The sequence below is a fragment of the Seriola lalandi genome, unplaced genomic scaffold (assembly GCF_002814215.2).
Source record: "Seriola lalandi dorsalis isolate HSWRI2012SDOR001 ecotype SW California unplaced genomic scaffold, Sedor1 jcf7180002054501, whole genome shotgun sequence".
NCBI classification, from domain to species: Eukaryota; Metazoa; Chordata; class Actinopteri; order Carangiformes; family Carangidae; genus Seriola; species Seriola lalandi.
Window position 1 is genome coordinate 384,442 of NW_019525054.1, and position 21,416 is coordinate 405,857.

The following is a 21,416-nucleotide window of genomic DNA, read 5'->3' on the forward strand; positions in this document are numbered from 1 at the left end:
TGAGGGACACCTGCAGTGACTGAGGTCAGTGTCAGGATGAGTCTCTACATGAAGGGAACTGAAAGTAACGTCCTTTTTGCAGATTGAAACGTGAGGATTGAAGTACACGCACCAAGCAGCAGGCACATTCAAAATATCTCCAGGAATTTTTCTAGTTATTATTAGTATTGTTGTCTCATTTCCAAGAGGTAATTTTTCCTCTGTAATTTTTTTAAATGAGCTGCTGTTGTGTTTATTTCTCTTGTTGATTACTTGGATTTTCTGAAATAAAAAGGAGAAAAAAAACAGTCTGTACACATATCAAAACATAAATTCATTTTGGCACTTGTATAACAATCGTTTAATATAAACAGAAAGTTAATATACAGCAGGTACTGTAATAATTGAATAATTATTCCTTTAAAAGCCTGAAGCCAGCACTGACTATTGAAGCACAGATTGTATTAGCCAGATAACGATTGGCATGTTATTGTTGAAAAAACAGCAGGAACACTTCTGGAACAAATCAACACATTTTCATTTTGTCAACCTTTAGTTATCAACATCATGTCTGAGGACACGTGACCTTTACATGAACACAGCATGGAGTGAACAACACCATCATGGCAGGGAAACAATCAGTCATTGCACCTGAATGAAGAAAAACTACCACAAGGCTAAGGGTATACTGTAACTGTAACACTCACAACATGACATGTTTCAGGTGAGCAAAACAAGAGTACAGGTGGCTCAATAATGCAAAAACCGACAATGAATGAGCTATAAACATAGATATAAGATATAAAAGGTAAATGAAAGTAAGACTTTTCCAAAAATAAAAAAAGGTCTACTTCAGTACCACAGTGTCTTTAGTAGCATTTCACTTAATATAATGCCATGAAGTAACTCAGACTTCAATCTACAGTTGAAACAGCGTATTTCAGAGGGACTGGATAATTTCTGGATGTGATTTAAGACTTTTCATGAAAGATACATTTCTTGTAGTTGACAATAACCAGGATAACAGCCAGGCATCTGGTCCACAGTGATTTTAAATCCTGATTTTCACATGAAGCAAATGATTGAAGCAAAACCCCTTACACACATCTAATGGTAGGAATGACTGAGTTTACCAAAGGCTAATGTTTTTTGATTCTTCATACATACATTGTGTCATAATTAACACTGGTAATGAAGGTAGATGAGTCATAGTAGCACGCACACACAACAAATGCAGTTACAAATAAACACAGGAGATATGAGAGCACCCTAACCTGAACCTGGAACAAATATAAAACACAAGCATTAATGACAAAGCATTGATCCATGTTACATTAAAAGGATGGAGTACATTACAAATGCTCATAACAAAGGCATCATCATGTATTCTGAGCTGCACTGTGTCCACAGGTAGGATGGTGTGACTAAATGTCTTCCAACAAACATTGACAGGGGCACTTCCTCAATTTAAAAAAATATCTCAATTATTATTTAACAATTATGCTAAACTGAGGAAATGGAACATTTTTACTACTTGTTATAATATGTAGTTTTTACAGTGGCCACAGGTTTTTAATTAGATACTTCACAGACTATCATAAGATCATTTGTAAGACATCTATTCTCTTTGTTATGCATAAAAACTGAGTTTTGGGAAAATCAACACAGTCTCATCTTGTGCCACAATCTCTAACTAAAACAGTCTTTCAATTGTCTAAAATATAATAAAAGTTAGATTCATCTAAGTCAGTTCCAACATGAAATTATATCTCTTTCAACTGACATATGAACGGGGACATTAATCCAGAAGTTCTCACATTTTCCTGATCTATTCAGGGGCAGTAAAAATATTAATTTTACCATTGTTGACATATGAACTGAACCCAAGAGCCTCAGAGCTTTTCCAAACAATCTTTCCCAATCCCAAAAACTCTTCAGGACCAGGTAGGCAAACTGATACCAGACCAGTTTCTCCACCTTCAACCAAAACAGTACCTACTATATGCTACTCTTAGGTCTTTTACCTAAATACAAACCAAAATATCAGAACTGGCAACTAATTAAACTGACTGATTGAGGCCAAAACTCGGGACTTTGATGAGTTGATTGTACAGTGCAGATTTGGTAACCCTGAACCAAAATATACTGTATGTCTACTCACAAACAAGCTCTCTTATCTGAAAAAGTGTGGGAAACCCGAAGTCCAGTGTCAGACTAAATCAGTTTGAAAAGAGACAAGGTTGTTGTTGCCTGGCTTAAACCAATTATTTCTTTCCTTGTAAAACATCTACTAAAACAAATCTGCAAAAAAATAGAATCTGTAGATACCATCTTTCACTAAGAGGATGATTTCACAAACATTCATCATCCCTTTGTATCACAGCATGTACCTCTGAGTGTACACTCCACTTGAGAGACAATCAATGTTGCATGACCAAAAACAGTACAAGTAAACCAAAATGGCATAGCTGTGGTTATTCATACTGTAACAGTCCACTGATACGGTGCAGTGCGTCGACTGCAAATAGTCTCATATTCACTGAGCTCTACGGCTGCACCATAAACCCAAATCCAGTGTGTGATACTCAGCGGACTTCATTTTCACAGGATAAGTTTAGTGGCTCTGAGATTACACCCTGCAGGTCTCCTGGAGCTGCACTTGAATACATCAGTCTCTTCCAGGTCACCGCAGAGACAACACTTTCTGGCCAGACAGTGTGAGTCCATCCAGTCACAGTCTGGTTCCATCTGAAGTTTAAAAGTACTGTGTCTGCTGTGATGTGGACGCCCCGGGTCTATCTCTTGTAGTGGCTCGGTGCATCTGCAAACATGTACTTCAGTCTGTAAGCTTCAGCCAGGAGGAGACCCACTTCCTCGTTCCCCCAGTGGATTGTGGGAACGTTCTGCAGTAGCATGAGAAGGCCCTGAAAACAGAAAATTATTTCAAGACTTCTACAAGGTAGAAGTTAATAATAGTTTACACAGCATTAGAGTAGAGTTTACATAACATTTCAGGAATACATAAAGTATGTGGATTAGTTTGTAAAATCTAGTTCCGAGACAATGGAATCAGGTGTTCATGTACACAATGCATACCTTGTAATGATGTTTTAAGCATCAGCTAAATCTTTCATCAGAGAAACATTGAGCTACTGCTGCAACACAAAGTATACTAGTTAAGCTAGCTGTGAGCTAGTTAACACAGTAGGTAACTGATCCAAACATTGTCCCTTTAACCTGATAACTGTAGAGGATGAGGTTGTGTCAGATCATATGACCTCCTAAAAACATGGACATATGTTTCCCAACTTTTCAAGTGGAAGTGGGTGAAATTGAGACACAGAAAATTCAAGACTGAACAAAAAACGTGGTAAACGAAGGACGAGCAATCAAGCCTCAGTGGAACTGATCAGCTGTCCTATCAGGTTATTTTCTGTCAGTCATGTGTTTTGAGAAAGGGAAGTTAAAATGAGCAACATAGAAAATCCAAGTGTTCACATCAAATTCAGTCATGTAAAACCTGAAACTGACCTCTGTTGTTTAAAAGAGGGCAATTCAAACCACATCAATTCAGACAGATGCATTTCAAAATAAAATCTTTAAACACTATCAATTCAAGTTGCTTATCAAAAGGTTTCAGTCTGTCTTTGCTTCAATAAACCTGTCTTTACAATAAATCTGCGCCTGTGTGAGTAACGACAGAGACAGTGGTACCTGAAAGTCAACCATGGAGAGAATTTCTTTGCGCCACTCAATGAGGAAAGCAGCACAGACGTAGAGGTGGAAATGGGAGAAACCCTCTGCTTCAGCCTGTGGAGAACAGAACAACTACGACCATCAACAGGAACACAACACTTGAACCCAGTAAACTGAACAAACACTGTGTGATGGAGCATGTTTGCAGCAGTGGGAATGTGCTCTCTGCTCTACCTGGTAGGTGTCCCAGAGACGGATAGTGCAACGAAGGGGCAGCTCCCTCATCAGAAGATTGTTCATCCACCGGAAAGCAAACTGCAGGTACTCCACCTCATACTTCTTGAAATGATTGTGAATGTCCTCTGGAGACAGGCAACGCACAAACACAGCCCTCTATCACATTCTGTACGTATGAACTGAGAGCATGTCACAGAAAAAGATCCACTTACCATCTATCCTGCTGACCAGCTCCTCCAAAGCTTTCACTTTGTTCTGGATTCCTGGCTGAGCGAAGGTGTAGTTGTCCTGAACGGAAAATCAATAATCAGTGACCTGGCACATTTTTATTGTTTTATGTTCACTGAGGTGTTTTTGTGTATGAACAGACCTGTATTCCATCCAGCAGCTTGCTCATGCACCAGAAGCTATCAGCTTCGATGTTTCTCTGGGTGTCCAGAGGCAGCGCTGCCACCTCAAAGTTCTCCACATCCTCCGCTGCAACAACACAACACTGAATGATACAGAAATCACCCAACTCACATAGAGGAAAATCTGCACAAGATGCTGAAAGCTCCTGTCTACTGAGGTTGGTAACAACACTGTATAATATAGGCAAATAAAACAGATCACCACCAAGCTGACATAAGTCTATGCAGGAATTTTCTCTCCAGCAACTTACTGACAAACTCAGACAGGAAAACAACAAAGAAGGGTGTGACCAGATCATTGATTCCCTGGACGTAGCCACTGGCTGGGTGACGGATGGCCCAGATAAAGAGGATTCGCTCAAACACCTGAGGGAAGAAAGACAAAAACAAAATATTAGATTACCTCATTTACTATGAGACACTGGGATCATTAAGATTTGTAACTTTCACTTCCAGTGGTTATGAATTACAGTGTTTCTTTGGTCCAGTTTTTACAACAGTTTCAATGTGTAAAACTCTAAATGAACAGACAAACTGACTAACAGAGTACAGATCACTGAATCAATGCAACAGCAGTTTCTCCTGACTTCAACATCACCCTGATCAGCATCTGATTACTGTCAAAGTACTATGAGTGAGTGTTTAATGTTGCACCTCCATAAAGTTTAAAGTTAATGTCTGTCCAGACTCATTTATATGTAGTTAAGACTTTGAAGGAATTTAATAAAAGGTCTTGAGTGTATTTTGGCCAGCAAAGTGTTTTTGCTGAACATTATGATGTCACAGTGAAGTTTACGTTTGACCATTGTCATAATTAGCAAATTAATTCTTGAGTTATGGTGTTTTATGAGGTCACATTGACCTCGATCTTTGACCACTAAAATCTTATCAGTTCATCACGGTCCTTGGGCCCAAAGATATCTGGGTAGCCCACTAATCTGGCTTCATGATTCAGGATCCTGCTTCAATCTTTATTTGACAGATGAACCAAAACAAACTCAAACACAAAAAACCAACAAAGTCTGGGTTCCTGGTACCTCGAAAAAGACACCATGAGAAAATGCCTTTACCAGTGGTAAATCTCTCTGCAACAAATTAAACCATTATGAAGTGCTCACACACTGTTTGTAATTGTAATCTTACCTCTTGGACAACAGGCTGCTGGAACAGGGGGATCAGGGGGTTGGTTCTTGGAATGTCGATGTGGATCTAACAGGAAGAAAGATTATGGGGATGTTATTCAAAGCAGATAACCGTTTCCTTTAAAATCATAATATGGTGTTAACATATCGTTAGACAGATGAATAGCAGCAGTCTAAAGGCCTGTTAACTCAAACTGTGGTAATACCTGTCTGTATGTGTCTTTATAGTGCTCGTCTGTTCTGGAGTGGTAATACTGCTCTATAAAACCAAAGTATTCTTCTCGCTTCCTTTTCAGCACCAGCTCTCTGCGCTCCTTGTTGGCCGGCAGGTAGCCCTGTCAGAAACCAGAGACAGAAGAGAAAACACAGATGAGAATGAAACTTTATTTTTTGATGACGTGAACAGTTTCAGAGTAACAGAACAGGCTGACCATTTGAGATAAGAGAAAAGCGAGATAAGGTTGCCTGGAGGGATAAGCCATTTGACATCATGTGAGCATTTTCTAAAAGGCATGCAACTGGCTGCACAGAGGCTAGAAAATCTAACTTGGACTATTGAGATGAGGCTTGGTACCCAGCAAAGATGCAGAGAAGAAGAAAGTCAGGAGACTTACAGAGAGAAGCCTCCATGTGATCGGCCGGACTTCTCTTGGAATTCCTGACCAGCTGTGCTTCCGGAGTTCCTCTGTAACAGCACAGAGCAACATATAAACACACATTATCAACACAAACCACAGCACAGATCACTGAAACAAATGTTATATTCGGCCGGCTGAAAACAAGCATGTTATACCACTGTCAGAAGGCACACCTTCTCCTTTCTCTAAAATGACTCACTGATGCAGGTTAATGCATTCAGACAGACCTCTGACATGGGTTTAACCCACTTCAGTGTCGGTCCTGCTCCATATCTACAGTGTGAAAGTGTGTGGCTGTGATGTTTGTTCTCATGCTGTACCTAGATCAGTGTTGGGACTAGCAAGCAGATGCTTGAACTTGTCCAGCCGACTCTTCTCCCGCACTGTCATGGGTGGTGCCCCTGACGCGTTCTGGTCTGAGATGCGAGCCACCAGCGGGATGATGGGACGAACTGGGAGTGACTGCTGCTTCTGCAGCGTGGAGCGAACTGTAGAGGGCCACGCAAGACAAAGTAGCAAATAAAAACTTTATGTTACAAAGTGTTTTAATAAATAATATTAAAGCCATTAAAGTGGGGCATGATATACATGTTTAAACTGGAAAATCAACAGATTCACCATGTTTTTAAATGGTTACACAAAAAGCATCGACCATCAAACCCCTATAGAAATATATGCACTAATCTATTTATCTTCACAGACCATCCTGTAGCTCTTTTATAATTTAAAAAATGTTGTCTTCTTGTTTATGAAGTGTGAATGCAATCTTTTTCTGTGAATTTTTAAATTTATGTTGTCCCTGTGAAACTTAACAACCACATAAAATAAAACAAATGAACAAAAACTCCATAAAACAAGAAAACTGCACACGAAATGGCATCTGCACATTAAGAAGTGATCTAAGAGGTGTTATTGTTTATGAGTCACGCTGAACAGTCTGGCTGTAGCCTCCGGGTCCTGCTTGCACAGACTCAGTGGGAGACTTGTCAACAGAGATCCAGGTGACCCGTGAACATGCTGACTATTCACAGCAATCTGCTGGACTGATGAATAGCCTGACGCTCAGGACATATGGTATTATTCATGTGTGATTCATGTGGGCTTTAATTACTCTTAATTTACAGTTTAAGATACACTGTTAATACACAGCACTACTGTGTTCATGGTAATAAACTCACTGGTAGTTTGACCAGAGTCTGAAAACACATTAGTGCACATGGGGATAAGAGCCTCAACAGTCAGCAGTGTGACGTCCCTCCTGTCTGTTATTATCTTCACTATGAATCACCTGATAAGCTGCTCAGTAGGTCTTAATGCTGCAGCACATGGGCCACGTACCTGAGGAAGAGTTGAGGTGGGCCTCACTGTTAGACTTGACGACCTTGCCATTGACGTGCTCGCAGTCTGCATCTTCCTCCTGAACATCATGGAGGTTTTGAGCGTCTGAGCCAGGAGAGGCCAGTCTGTGTGAAGTCCTGCTCTCTGTGTCACCCACCTGATTCTGCTGCTGCTGCTGTGAATACAAAAGAAACACATCAGAACATCTCCTGTCGCTTCAGACCAACTCAATGCCTGTAGCTGCTCAGTGAAAAAACTATGTCCTTTAGCCACCTGGTTCTGTGTGGACGTAGAGTGCAGGCCTGATGGCAGGGATGAAGCTGGGGCAGGGGACCCGAGGAAATCCTCATCTTCCTCATCGTCAATGTCCCAAGCATCGTTGGTGCTGCGGGCGAACTCGTGGAAGCTTGAGGCCTTTTTAGACTTGAGATTGTTGAACTTGGGCTTTGTGTCTTTGGGATACCTGCAGGGGGACCGATCCAGAGATCAAGAGAGTTGAACAGTCTCACTCATGGCAGCACTAGTAGCTTATTATACAATGAACTTTAGGAGATGAGATCACCAAAACAAAAATAAAAGAAAACTGCAAATCCAACAAAAAAGGGCAATAAAACACTGCAATTCTCAACACAGGCACAGAACTAGTGCATGCAATTCACACATGTTCAAGTCCTTGAAGCAAACAGCTGCAAAAAAAGACTGAAAATGGGGGCGACACAAATAAAATGCATCCATGTGGATAACATGACGCCATGCAGTCCAGCTACGTTGAGCACTCACGTGCGCCGCAATCGCGGGTCGAGGGGTGGGTGCTGTGCTCCATAAACTGGTTGTACACTGTAGAAGATGACGTAAAATGCTGTCACCTCTGTGCAGAAAAACACATGCAGCTTCCAAGTCTTTGACCAGGCTAGTGCTAATAGTCAAAGATTAACCTTTCAGAAGATCTATCAGTAATTATTGTTCAGAAAAACGTTGGCTGACACATGTCCTGTCCTTGTATGTGTTTCTCTTTCTACACATAGTGGGTCCAGGTGGGCAGGGCTTGGGGCATGGCTGTGGGCAGTGACTGCTCTGTTGTCACATCACAAAATAACAGAAGTCCTGACAGCTCGTTTCAAGGTTCAGTTTCTGAATACAGGCTGTGTGCATTTCCCTGTGGACTGAGCGCTTTCATTCTTTCAAAGTATTAATATAGAACCTAGACCTGCTTTATAATCAAAAGACATGGAAATCTCATTTTATACAATATGGGACCTTGAAAATCAGTAGCACCACAGATGGAAATGACACTTGGCTGCCATACACACTGTGTCCAGTGTTATTACAAGGAACAAGATGGATAATGTGAATTTCCACCAACAAAAGCAAACCATACAAAGGAAAGCAACGGTTTATTTGCGAACTCAAATTAGCAGTTTGGGATTAATTTGAGATTTGTGTGTTTCTGCATGATTTTGCAAAAGCTTGAAACACAGTGGGGGGAATTTTATGAGCCACAGACACGAGCATATACAGCCTCATATTCTGCCTTCCATGACCAGGATGACAGCTCAGTTCTTCCCTCTAGTTAAAGAGCCCTATCCCTGTCTTATTTAGACTGTGCTGTTTTTAGTGAGTATTGAAAAGAACTAGGGGACAGCTTGCAGAGCCCCCATGTTCATCACCACCCTGTGCTGGGCATTATGTTCAGCGGATGTGAGAATCTTAATGCTCAGCTTCTTTCCAACTCTCTGGCGACACAAAGCACATTGAAGAGTCGCAGGACGGGATCCGGGCCAGACCCACAATTACCAACAAACACTCCTTTCCTCATCTCCTCTCCTTGCAGCCTTCTCCATCACATTTACACTTTTAGATATTTTTTCACCAAACAGAAATCACCGGATTCAGTTGCTTCATGCCCAATAGTAAAACTTCAGTTAGAGCTGTGGTTACACAGCGTGGGAATTGAAGTGCATTTGAAATCTGTGTCTGTGTCAACAGCACAAATCAGATATCGGTTACAGTCTTGTAATCAAATAATTTACTTATAAATCATCCATTCACTTTTCAGACTGACTTTGTGAATCTGAGTGGCAGCTTTTGGTCAAAGTTACTGGGAGACTGATTGTTGCTCGTTGAAGAACACTTTTCCTTCTGGTGAGGATTACGTTTACAGATTGGGGGATAATGGAATTTTCTATGACTATTCTCCAAATATAACATCACCGATTATCCAAAATGTTTCTTTAGCAATGAATATCACTACTAGTACGTGGACTTCGTGGCTTCTCACACCTGAGGCTGAGAGATATGAACCTAATTCATGTCATTTGCATGAATAAACTGACAGTAAGCCTGGTGGCTGAGAACTGGGCCTGCTGATTATCTGGCAGTGCCACAGTCTCTTGTTTACCAGCCTCAGACTTGTTTTATCAGGAGCGGCCCAAGGACAGGCAGTGAGACTAGCTGCTCGCTTTCTTGTTCAAACACATGTTTGTGTTTGGGTTTCCAGCCTTCCGCCCACCACAGTTTGAGAAAGATCAGTGTGTGTGACAAAGGCAACAACGCCCTCTCCTTGGAGATCCTCTCCTCTCAGATTTCCCAAACGCACTGCCCTCCCTCCCACCCACCCACCCACTCCACCCTCTCTGCCTGGCAGATGCATGGAGCCAGGGCAGGACAGCCACTCAGTCTTCATAGACATGAAGTCACACAAGTCAATAAAGATATAAACACAAGCACATATGCAGGAATAAGTTGTGTGTTATGATGAGTTTAGTGTGCAGGTTGAGTAGCATAAAAAAGTATGTATGTATGAGAATACCTGCAGATACTCAGAGACAATTATAACCTATTACCATGATGCCAATTGAGCAAACACTACAGGCTGGGACTGGCCTGTTTATGCCTCTCATCTATTACGATTACATTCAATTCACAGTGGTAAGCATACATTTCTCTGACAAAACACTTATGTAATCTTAACAGACCCTTTTACCTTCTTGATGTCATTAGCTGCACAAGAAGACATTTTTGTTTACCAAATCGTGTCTCTCTGGCATAATCCAAACAAAGATGGCTGCCAGAAATGAGAGATGAATGTGAACCAAAACAAAAATACATGTATTTTATGAGTTATATTTATCTATATTGGTATTATAATGTATACTTTTATATTTTCATACAAAATAATGCAATAAAATGTTTCTTGTGTTGTACGAAAACATTAAAGACATACACCATTTCTAGATACTTGGATTAGGAAACAGAGAAATGGGTTAAAAATATTTTTTTGTGGTGTAGAAGATGGGATATTTTCATCCAGATATTTAGAAGAGCCTTTGAGGATTAGGTGATGTCTTCAGATCACCTGTAAGTCTTGTTGAATGACCTTCTCACTATGTATAACAAGGTTAAATGACCCAGTTACACATGAGAGCCACCAACTGGGGCTTGAACTAATTTAGGCCTAAATTACAAACACTGGTCTATGTGCTGTCTCCCATAAATAACATAATACCATTTTCCATAACACATCATATAATCTCCACTTTGTAATACTTGTTTCCCCTGCGAACCAAAGATGAACAATGACATGACTAACTGCTTTTGAGGATGAGCTGCTGGTCATCTTAGTCGACAATAAAACTGCCACAAAAAGAGGATGTGTTTCATTAAACTTCTGATGACTCAACTAACAAAACCCCATTATGAGATTACAAAAAAAAAAAAAGAAAAAGAGAGAGATCTGAGATTACTGCAGTGACCCAGTCTCCTTCTCTGTAGCTAGCTCATATTGTGTGTCAGCTCAGACAGAGAGCATATGGCGGGCGGTGCACGGACTGTGACAGCTGACACCTCCACCCCGAGAGGAGAGAGATGGAGGTCTGTCTCTCTCAGCTGACACACACTCAAACTAAACGCTAGAGAGGTCTGTGAGGTCCAGGAGTGAATGTAATAAAACACACAACTACAATACGGTCAAGTAATGACTATTCATTAGGTATTTGCAGTGATGTTTTAAACGTTAACGTCAGTTTATCAGCTCAGCTTTAAGCTAATATCCCCATGCACTTGATTATGAGTTGATTCAGGCTAAAATAAGCTGTAACCGTTGGTGATATTTAATACGTTATTTCACGAGGATCCCTCTGAAACTTACTAAAGGAACATAACTAGGTGCTGTTTCGATAAGAAAGAGAGAGTTACGAAAACCCACCTTCCGGGAACCTTTGCGTTTCTCCTCCAAAAATTGATCCTGTTCTCGGTGGCCATACTCGGATAACACAACCCCCTTCAGACCGACACCGACACCGGGTCCTCGCATGAACAAACCACAGGGGGAAACCGTTTCCGTGTTTCAACGGCGACAACTCAGGCCGGCTCGGCTCCTTCTGGTCTGCCCCCTCATGGGTTTAAACGGTCGAGAGATAAAGATATTTAGCTTTCAAATGCGATGATGTGTTGTACGGAACACTGGAAGCCGCCATCTTGGAGCACAGCGGCCGAAGTGTGTGATTGGCGGGAGGCTCGAACAGGTGCAGTGTGGTCGGCCAATAGGGTAAGCTAGTGGAGTGACGGTCAGGGATGCTCTCTCTCTCACACACACACACACACACACACACACACACACACACACACACACACACACACACGGGGGAGACAGTTGAAACCTAACACTGATAGGGGACAGTTTGTTGTTCTGTGGTAAAGGTGTCGGTGCAGCCATGTTGATGCCTGCACATTGTTTGTATGTTTGAGTTCACCAGGCAGGTGGTGAAATGGCTGAAGAGGTCTTCCCTCAACAGAAGGGCTTCGGGCCTTTGTTGTTGGGCACTGGCAGTGTCATTATTTCCCCATACACCCGGAAACCAACCAATGCTGAAAGGCTGAAATTAGTAAGTTGATTTATTGATTAGAGACGGAATGACAGTCACTTTTAGATGTGGACTATGCGCCATTTTTATTTTTACTATTGGTTATTATTATAAACCATTAGGCAACCATGCATTTAAGTCATCTTATATGCAAAAATGCTAAAACTGGTAGCCCACCTGCTTCTCACATGTGAGTATTTCCTAGTTTCCAAGTTTTTGTAAACTCAACATGTTTGTACAATTTCAATATGTAAACTTGGGCTTCAGGGATCAATAATGGTCCTTTTTCACTGTTTTATTACATTTTACTGAACAACCAATTGATTAAGAATCCTGTGCCTTGCCCAAGGTTTTCTGTGTGTTCATTACTTGACACATAGAAAACAATGACGCTATTTGATCAAACACAACTTTAAAACAAAGGAGCTCAATATAAACTAAAACAGTTAAGGTCATAAAAAGAGACTTTGACACAGAGTCCACCCTCAAGACCGGCCGTCATAGTTGATATCCTACTTTAGTGCTAGAAATTTATAACACATGATTAATCAAATTACATAGACCAAATTGATTGTTAATCATAACAGTTATTAGCTGCAGCCCTGCTGTATTCTCACAGCTGCTACAAAAATGTTCCAGCATAGTATTTATATAGGGTCAGACATTTTCATAGCTGTTAAGCGAAAATTCTGATCTCATGATATTTGCAATGGGTCACAGATTTTGACAGCTGTGATAGCAGAACTGTAGCGTACACAGTCAGTACAGTTAGAGTGAAATCTGATAGGTCCTTGATTTTATTGCACCAGTAACCTGTCCTCTTGTCTACTTGACCTCTGACCTCAATGGAGAATGCAAGTGAAAGAACACCACTATAGAGGTTAAAAAACTTAAAATCATGTATTTCATGAATGAGAGACAGTTGCATTCACCATGCTAGTCAGTTTAAGGAAAATAAAAAGTCTACTACATTTATTACTTTAAATATAAACCATCCAAACCACAAACCTGCACACAAATCAAAATACTTCCTCTACTTTCTGATTCTTGCATCTTATTTGATGCTGAGTAATACTTCTCTTTTTACCCCAGCTGCTGCATGTTGAGCGTTTGTCCACATGAGGGCAGGCGTTTTCTGTTTCAGTGAAAGAGCTTAAGTCAAAATGAGACCAGTTCAACCACCTCTTATTTACTGTAAATGTTTGAAAAGAGAGTTTTTACTGCATCACCAACAGACAGCTGATAGCACAGATGTGTTGGCAGTGAAATGAAACTGACTAACTTTTCATTCTTTGATGATCTAAGTCATTTCATTTTCACCATTAGTCATTTAACTCCAGGACCCCAGTGACTTTCATGGAGCGTTTTAAAGTCCTTGTGTTCTATTCAAATGCAGGGAAATGCAGGTTTTCGAGACTTGCCTTAGTTTTGTTTTCAGTGCCAGTCTCCATTTGAATTGCAGGTGCTCTCCCGTGTGTGTTTGTTTAGGGAAATCACTGCAGCTCCGCCACCTGTACTCACCTCCTCCAGCATCCAACGAACTTCAACCGACAAAATCCAGGTGAGTGTTTATATCTGGCTTCCTTGCTGTACTACTACTAATAGTTTTACACCCTGGGAACAAATGTGTGTTGTGGATTTCAGCTCCATTCACGCATTTTCTGGGATTATCCATTTGTTATGACTTTTTTTTTTTTTTTAAAGAGATTTTGAACTTTGCTCGGAGCAAGTCTTGTGACTTTTTGCCGCCGCGGTGCTTCTGGTGGGGACGGCTCTCTAGGGAAAACAGTGGTGTGAAAGGAGCAGGCTGAGAGGAGATACACTTAGAGTCACAAGGCGGGACAATGGACAACTGTGTGTAGGACTGCTGGAATTGCCTGGGGCATAACAGTTTGCTGAATGACACTCTACATTTACTTTGAACTTTTTCCTGCCAGACCACCATGGCTACTTATTTAATTTCTTCTCTAAGTTTGAACTAAGTCTCTGCTGTAAATACAAGTATGATTTTTAACTAAAAAAGATCATTTAAATATTACGTCTGTTTCAGAATTCTCACTTAAGATAAATGTGTGTTTTTTCAAAATAAATGTATAGCGTGTTTTTCCATGGCACATGCTCAGTGGAGTTTAAGCCCCCAGCCATATTTTGGTTTGTGTGACCCCCCTTGTTTTGCTCTCTCTCTCTCACCCCTGAATGGAGAGCATTGTGACTTCTTCTCTTCCTGGATGCTTTAGTGGCAACAAAACCACTCCGACAGCATTCTTTAAGAAAAGAGGAACTTTTTTTCTCTGTTGTCCTGTCATCGTGGCGAGCGTTCAGCTCTACAGTTGCTTTCAAAGTTTAAAAAACTTTTGGGGAATTATAGCTGAAAGTATTTGGAAAAAAAAGAAGAAGAAAGGAGGTAAGTTTTTTTTCTTCATGGGATTAAAAATGATCTTATACATTTGTTTGGCCATTTTTACCACATTAGGGGCTTTGAATGATGACATAACTCATGGAGAAATGTAATTTAATTTGTCAAGAACAGAGCTGCACTGTGGCGAACAATAAAAGAAACTCCTCTTCCTCTTCAGGCGCATGGTGATGTACAGCCGAGTTCTTCATCTCAAGGTCACCGGGTCATTGACGGCCGTTCTCACATGCTCTGACTGTGACCAGGCCATGAAGGATTGTGCATTCTCTGAGAAAGGTAAGACTGACGCTGCGTGTGCGTGTGTGTGCGTGTGTGTGTGTGTGTGTGTGTGTGTGTGTGTGTGAGGGGTTTGGTATTTTTGAACTTCCCACATGTGAATTACATGTGATCATACATGTGAGAGAAATCAGAGTCAGTAGCAGCTCCAAATGCTTGTTTCATGATCAACAAATGAAGACCGGCTTCAAGACCCTGTCACACCATATGGTGGAACACTGAAATTCATCTGCACATCTTTGTGAAACATTTGGTCTTAGATGTTTGCTGGTGAACTGCTGTAGCTGCAAGCTTGCTGTATCACAATATACATTTTGGTGCTACACATAAGCTCCCTGAGCTTCTTTCTATTTTCACAGCTCTGGGTTTTTACTACTGCCTGTTCTCAGGATTTTACATAATTTAATTCAATATGAGTTACTGAAGGTGGAAGAATAAACTCTTGCTATAGTGAAGGGAAAAGTGCTGTATGAATAGTAGTGTAAAGCGCTTTGAGTGGTTGTTAAGACTAGAAAAGTAGTATATAAATTCAGTTGATTTGCTATTGCTCACAGTAAGTTCACACATATGCCACTGATTCTTCTCTCATAGCTGTCTTCCAACCTTGTTCTTTTTTTGTGGAGCAGTTAATACTCAATAGAGACGGAAGAAGACGTCAAGAAGACGTACAATGATCATATTTTCAAACCACCAAACTGTTAAGTGTGCTGCACGTTCATGTGCATGCACAAATATGCATTTACCATGAACACTATGAATGCAGCATTTTCGTTGCAGGGTGTCTTCTGAAGGAAGGAGTGAGTCTCCTGGAGCTCTTTAGACCAACTGTCTCTTCAGCATGACAGCTAGCAACAGCCTTAACATCAATACATTGATTGATTGACACACATACAATCAGTGTGGAATTCAGATGTGCTGCGTTGTTTATGTTTTTATATTGGGCTAGGTAATAATGAGAGGGACAATTTGGTAGTGAATGAAGAAAACCGGGACATTTTACTTTTTTACAGATAATTGTCAGGAGTCGGGACACCCAGCTTAAAACAGGGACAGTCCCAGACAAACCGTGACGTCTGGTCACTGTTGGTCAGCAGTGTGCGTTCTCATGTCAAATTTCAGCAAAGTGGGACTCGATGTGAAGGATTTGTGTGGATTTACCTTGGCTCCCCGAGTTGTAATTAATTGATTTCAGACTGAATTTAAACAGCTTTGGATGTTGGTGTGACCGGGACTTTACAAAATTGGATGAAAATTTGTGAATAAATCCCAGCTGCGTTTTCATAGTGGCGCACACTGAATGACCCAGGAGCTCACACATGAGCTGATGACCTTCTGAGTGTGCAGCAGCTGACCCCAGATCAGATTGAGGTTAGCGACATTTTACACCCCAGCACCTGCTTATGGCACATTAATCCCCTGATAGGACTTTCTAACATGGTGCATAAATATGTGAAGGGGAATGCTGACCCACGCTAGGTGTTACTGTAGTGATGAAAAGACTAAAGAACATGTTTTGTGCTCGGGCTTTGAAATGATTGTTGAATGTTGACTTTGTAGAAGCTTTGATATACGGTGGCTTCAGGGAGTATTCAGGCCCCTTCACTTTCTGAACACTTTATTGTGTTGTAGATTTAATAAATGGATAAAATTGATATTTTTGCAACTAAGCCACCATGACAAATACAAGAAATGTATAAGGATTGCTAAAGTATTCACAACCTTAATTCAGTTCTATGTGAAAACAACTTTGACAGCAGTTACACCCTCAACTCTTCTTTGGTAAGTCAAGTAATCTACAAGCTTATCACAGCTGGATTTAAATAGTTTATCCAATTCTTCCTCGCAGATCCTTCCGATTGAATGGGAAATGTCTGGGAACTGCTATCTTCAGGTCTCTCCACAGATTGAGTTTAATTCTGGGTTTTGACTGGGCCAATCAAGGACAGTCAAAGGCTGACAGTGTTGTCTTGGCTTCAGGTCACTGTTGTATTGAAAGGTGAACTGTCGCCACAGTCTCAGGTCTACTACACTCTGGAGCATCTTTTCTTCACCTCTCTGTATTCGGCTGCTTTCGTCCTTCCCTCAGTTCAGACCAGTCTCCCTGTCCCTGCTGGTGAGAAGCCCCATCACCCACCCCCACCCCCCTGCCCTTATGCTGCTACCACCATGTTTCTCTGTAGAGACGGTATTATCCATGTGATGAGCAGTGACTGGTGTTCATCAGACATAGTGTTTGGAGCTCTGCCCAAAGCGTTAAATTTTTGTCTCATCAGACCAGACAGTCTTTTCCCTCCTGCTCTCAGAGTCCTTTAAATACTGTTTGACAAACTCCAGCTGGCTGTCTTATGTCTTTTACTCAAAGAGGCCTCAATCCAGCCTCTCTACCATAAAGGCCTGGTTAATCAAGTGCTGCTGAGATTGTCATCCTTCAGGCAGTTTCTTCCATCTCTGCAGAGGACTCCTGAAGCTCTGTAGAGTGACTGCTGGGTATTTGGTCTCCTCCCTGACTAAGGCCCTTCTTGCCTGATTACTTAGTTTGACCGGACGGCCAACTCTAGAAGAGTCCTGGCTCCAAACCATTTCAATAAAGTGAAGGTGTCTGAATACTTTCTGAAGCCACTGGATTAAGTAATTCCTTAATATAAATATATTTTGCATTGCATGCCCTGGGTGAATATTAGTCAATAAGTATTTTACTTTTGCTCCTTGCATCAATTTAAAAACAGAAACTTTTGCCATGAAGTACATTATATTATATTATTCATCTCTACATCTCTATGATTGTGATAATAATAATAAACTGTTGTAGAAGCAGTGGCAGGAGAAGTCATAGTAAAGCTATGAAGAAACTGAGGGTTGTCTATGAAAGGAACAAAACAAGAGTTCATATATATCGTAGTTGATTTGCATGAATCTACATATATTGGGTATATTTTGCGTATTTGTGCTACACTGAGCGAGAGAAGAAGAAGAGAGGATGTGGTGTGTATGTTGTGTTCTGCACTTATCGTAAAACAACTCATAGACAAAGTGTGACAGTGTTTACTGCTGCTGTGCTTTTAGCAAATATCCTTTACCTCTGTCATTATCACCCTGCTTATTATGGATTCACACACGCACACACACACACACACACACACACACACACACACACACACACACACACACACACACACACACACAGGAAACCGCCCCCTTCACTCATTCCAATCGACACACTCGGTTTAGCTTTGCGAGAGATTGTGTGTTTGTATGTGCATCTGTTAGTGTGTGTGTGTGTGTGTGTGCACGTGCACATGCCTCTGTGTGTGATAGCGTGTGTGACTGTGTGTATGTGTGTGTGCCCAGTAGACTGAGTTATGAGCGTGAATGGAGTGAATGGTATTTGACCATGTGCATTGTGTTTTATGAGATGAGCAGGCTTTAATGACTCTGTCACCAGTAAATGGGCTCTGATTTGTAGCACAGCTGTCGCTCCACACTCTGATCAACTCAGGCCTTCTGGAGACACACACACACACACACACACACACACACACACACATACACAGGAGGGGAATTAGCAAATATTCAGCGTGTACCCCTCACCTAAACATCCGTATTAAACCGTACATGCTCACAGCCCAGTCCATGTAGATTGGGATTCTGGCACAAACAGTCTCATTAACGTGTGTTGTCGATACAGAAAGTAATTGCAATCTGAAGTCTAATCAGAGAGGAATTACAGCTGTTCAGATGCAGGCAGCAGTCAGACATTAGATCTCATATCCAATCAATGCACCTATTCCTCAGAGATACCACTGATCCATTACGTGGTATTGGTTTTGTGGCTTTGATCCCATTTTTGTAGCTACAGTGCAGATGGAGTTATGTTATGCATTAACACACTGTGCAGATGTGGCAGGGAGGCTTTCGGCTGGGGCAGCAGGGTGGTGCAGTGAGTTGCTCTTCAACCAAAGAACCAACCTCCACTTTTCCAAACATCCACCCTGCAGAGATATCCTCCAAGGCATCTGCTCTGTAGTTGAACCTGCTCTCTTCCTGTTGCCGGGCGAAAATGAAAAAACTATTTGACTATGGGGATCAATAACACATTACAGCAGCCAAGTAATGTAAGCTTGGTAATCTCATCTTTGTGTGGGTGCAAGTCTAGTTTCCTATCCAAAACAGGAAGTGCTTGGCTTATGAAGAGCGTTAAAAAAAAGGGTATTTTTTAAGTGCTGAAAGGAAAATTAGAACTGACAGTATTGATATGTGAGATGACATCAAGAATTTTAAGCTTAATTCTTTACCCTGGACTGCCAAGGCTTTAAAAAGGGAGGGGCTGTCCAGCCTGGTAGAATATTCAACTATTAGTAGAGTTACGGAGAGTTACCGAGCTTCTTATCTGGTTGACGAGATCAAACCCAGCCAGCTAACTTTGTGGTGGCTTAAGAGAACTTTTAAAAACACACAATTAACGAATGTTAACTTTCCAGTTTGTACTTTCTTGTTATTAGCTGTTAACAGTTTTACAATTACGTCTAGATTTAGCTACCTGTGTTAACTTTTTGTGTTTTAAAGGGATACTCCAGTGCCAAAACAAACAGAAAGGTCAAAATGGAGGCAGCAGATGCCAAATGATCCTGAGTAGCAGTTTAGGTCAAGCTCTTTTTCCCATTTCCCATAATGCTGCCTTAAAATACCCGCTTTGTTACACTGCATTTCTGTTAGAAATTGTAGAATTGTAAAACGGAGATCAAATTCATTCTTATTTTAGTAGTGTTCCTAAACTAAACTTCATGTGTAAAATTGTTCTCTGATACATTATTAGGACAATATCGCACTACAAGAAGTAGGACTGTATACTGATATCAGAATGGTGAGAAAAAGGGAAGTAACTAAGGAAGACAGACTGGTTGGTCAGAGGTTCATCCTACAGCAAAAATAATGAGCCAAAATACTAAGAACAGAACCAGACGGAGGTTTCATATGATGAAGACCAGCACAGACTCCAGGTGAAAGCAAAGAAACACATCTGTGGGAACTTTTGAAACAGTGTTGGACCAACTTTCTGAACAATAATTAAATACCATTGTAGAAAAACCATCATGAGTGTTTTCAGCTGCTGAATGAATCAAAAATCAACAAAAAGATTCAATGATTCCTTTTTTTTTTTTCAACTGTTTTTTTTTGTTCTCTGCTTTAATTTAAAAAACACAGAGATATTGAATTATATAAATTCAAATAACAGCTGGAGACACTGAGGTGTTCTCAAACCTCTGTCCAGTTGTTTGTGTGTTTGGTAGAATTGTTAGTCTGGTATCTGGCGAAGGTTGTGATAGAGTCTTGTTATTGTAACTTATCACCAGCAGATGTCACTGTTGCAAAGTATTTACTGAGCATCACAGGTTTGGAGTCCAGTCTTTTCATTGCTTTGCGTTACAGCAGTTGGTCCTCTCCTCTTCACTCCACTGCATCAACTTAGAGACATTTAAACGGTTGCATTGATCTACCCGTCCGTCTTGTTTACGCTGCAGACTCCAAGCGTACTGACAGAGTAACAGGTGTGCCCTTTTGATTTCAGGGAAATGTCAGCGCAATCTTATGCCGGTGTGTATGAAAAGTGTGTGTGTGTGTTTGAGTGAACTCATGGCAGTCCCTGTACATTATCAAGTTTGAAATGATTTCCCGTGTCTTGCCCTCTCTCAGTATCACGTCCTTTGTGTCTTTTACTCTCTTGTCTACTTCTCTCTGTTCATTTAGTGCTCAGCCGCAGCAGCAATTCCACTCATGTATGCTGCACCTTGTTGACTTTACCCTCATTAGAAGGCCAAATGAATATGACGAGTTGTGACATTAGGCTACAGCTGGAACAAATGCGCCAGCCGCTCACTCTCCCCAGCCTGGCCAATATTTCTCTCTCTCTCTTTCTCTCTCTCTCTCTCCACAAACATGTGCGCACTTATTTTCGGGGAAGGGCTTGGTGGGGTTGATGGGTTTGCAACAATATTGGAAATGTAGATGGGCCTGTGTTTTGAATTGGATTGCACGCTTTGATGCAGAGACAGATTGTAAACTGTGATTTTATTAAATCCTTCATTAGGATTCATCAGTGAGATTGGATCAGAAAAAGGTCACTGTGCAGATGCGCCCCCCACCTCTCTCCTCTTTGCTCCATCCCCCTTATATATACCCTCCTCCCCTTTCTCTCTCGTTTACCCCCCTCTCTCCCACTCTCTCTCTCTCTGCTTCCACTTTACAAAGCATAGGGGACTTGCTCTCACCCGCCATCTCTCCCTCATGCTCTCTTACTCGCTCTCTTCCCTCGCTAGCCCTTGCCTGAAACAAATTTGCGATGAAAATGGGGAAAAATGATCATCATGGGCCTGCTAGAGAAACACAAGGTGAAAGTGACATTATCCCCCCACCCTGGACCACCC

At 41.2% G+C, this 21,416-nt stretch overlaps 2 protein-coding genes across 7 annotated transcripts in view; one reads left to right on the plus strand and one right to left on the minus strand.

Annotated features, from left to right (window-relative positions):
* Positions 1 to 312: 312 nt before the first annotated feature.
* On the minus strand, positions 313 to 11,939 carry tbc1d22b (TBC1 domain family, member 22B). Of its 3 annotated transcripts, none has more exons than XM_023413035.2 (14): positions 11,645 to 11,939; positions 8,221 to 8,277; positions 7,714 to 7,903; positions 7,441 to 7,612; positions 6,423 to 6,590; positions 6,079 to 6,149; positions 5,671 to 5,799; positions 5,466 to 5,531; positions 4,574 to 4,688; positions 4,283 to 4,389; positions 4,125 to 4,200; positions 3,910 to 4,037; positions 3,694 to 3,789; positions 313 to 2,903 (listed from the first exon to the last, which is right to left on the minus strand). In XM_023413035.2, exons 1-14 carry the CDS (start codon positions 11,698 to 11,700, stop codon positions 2,775 to 2,777), a joined length of 1,560 nt encoding a protein of 519 aa, XP_023268803.1. In that variant the 5' UTR covers positions 11,701 to 11,939; the 3' UTR covers positions 313 to 2,774. The 3 variants fall into 3 exon arrangements, with proteins under 3 accessions (XP_023268803.1, XP_023268801.1, XP_023268805.1); XM_023413033.2 differs by having other exon boundaries at positions 7,441 to 7,615; XM_023413037.2 differs by lacking the exon at positions 8,221 to 8,277 and having other exon boundaries at positions 7,441 to 7,615; positions 11,645 to 11,938.
* Positions 11,940 to 14,884: 2,945 nt separating this feature from the next.
* Positions 14,885 to 21,416, plus strand: part of myt1b (myelin transcription factor 1b) — a 107,933-nt gene continuing 101,401 nt past the window's right edge. For all 4 annotated transcript variants that reach the window (XM_023413025.2, XM_023413026.2, XM_023413027.2 and 1 more), the window contains exon 1: positions 14,885 to 14,994. In XM_023413025.2, coding sequence (XP_023268793.2) covers positions 14,889 to 14,994 — 106 coding nt within the window. In that variant the 5' untranslated portion in view covers positions 14,885 to 14,888. The remainder of the gene's footprint in view (positions 14,995 to 21,416) is intronic.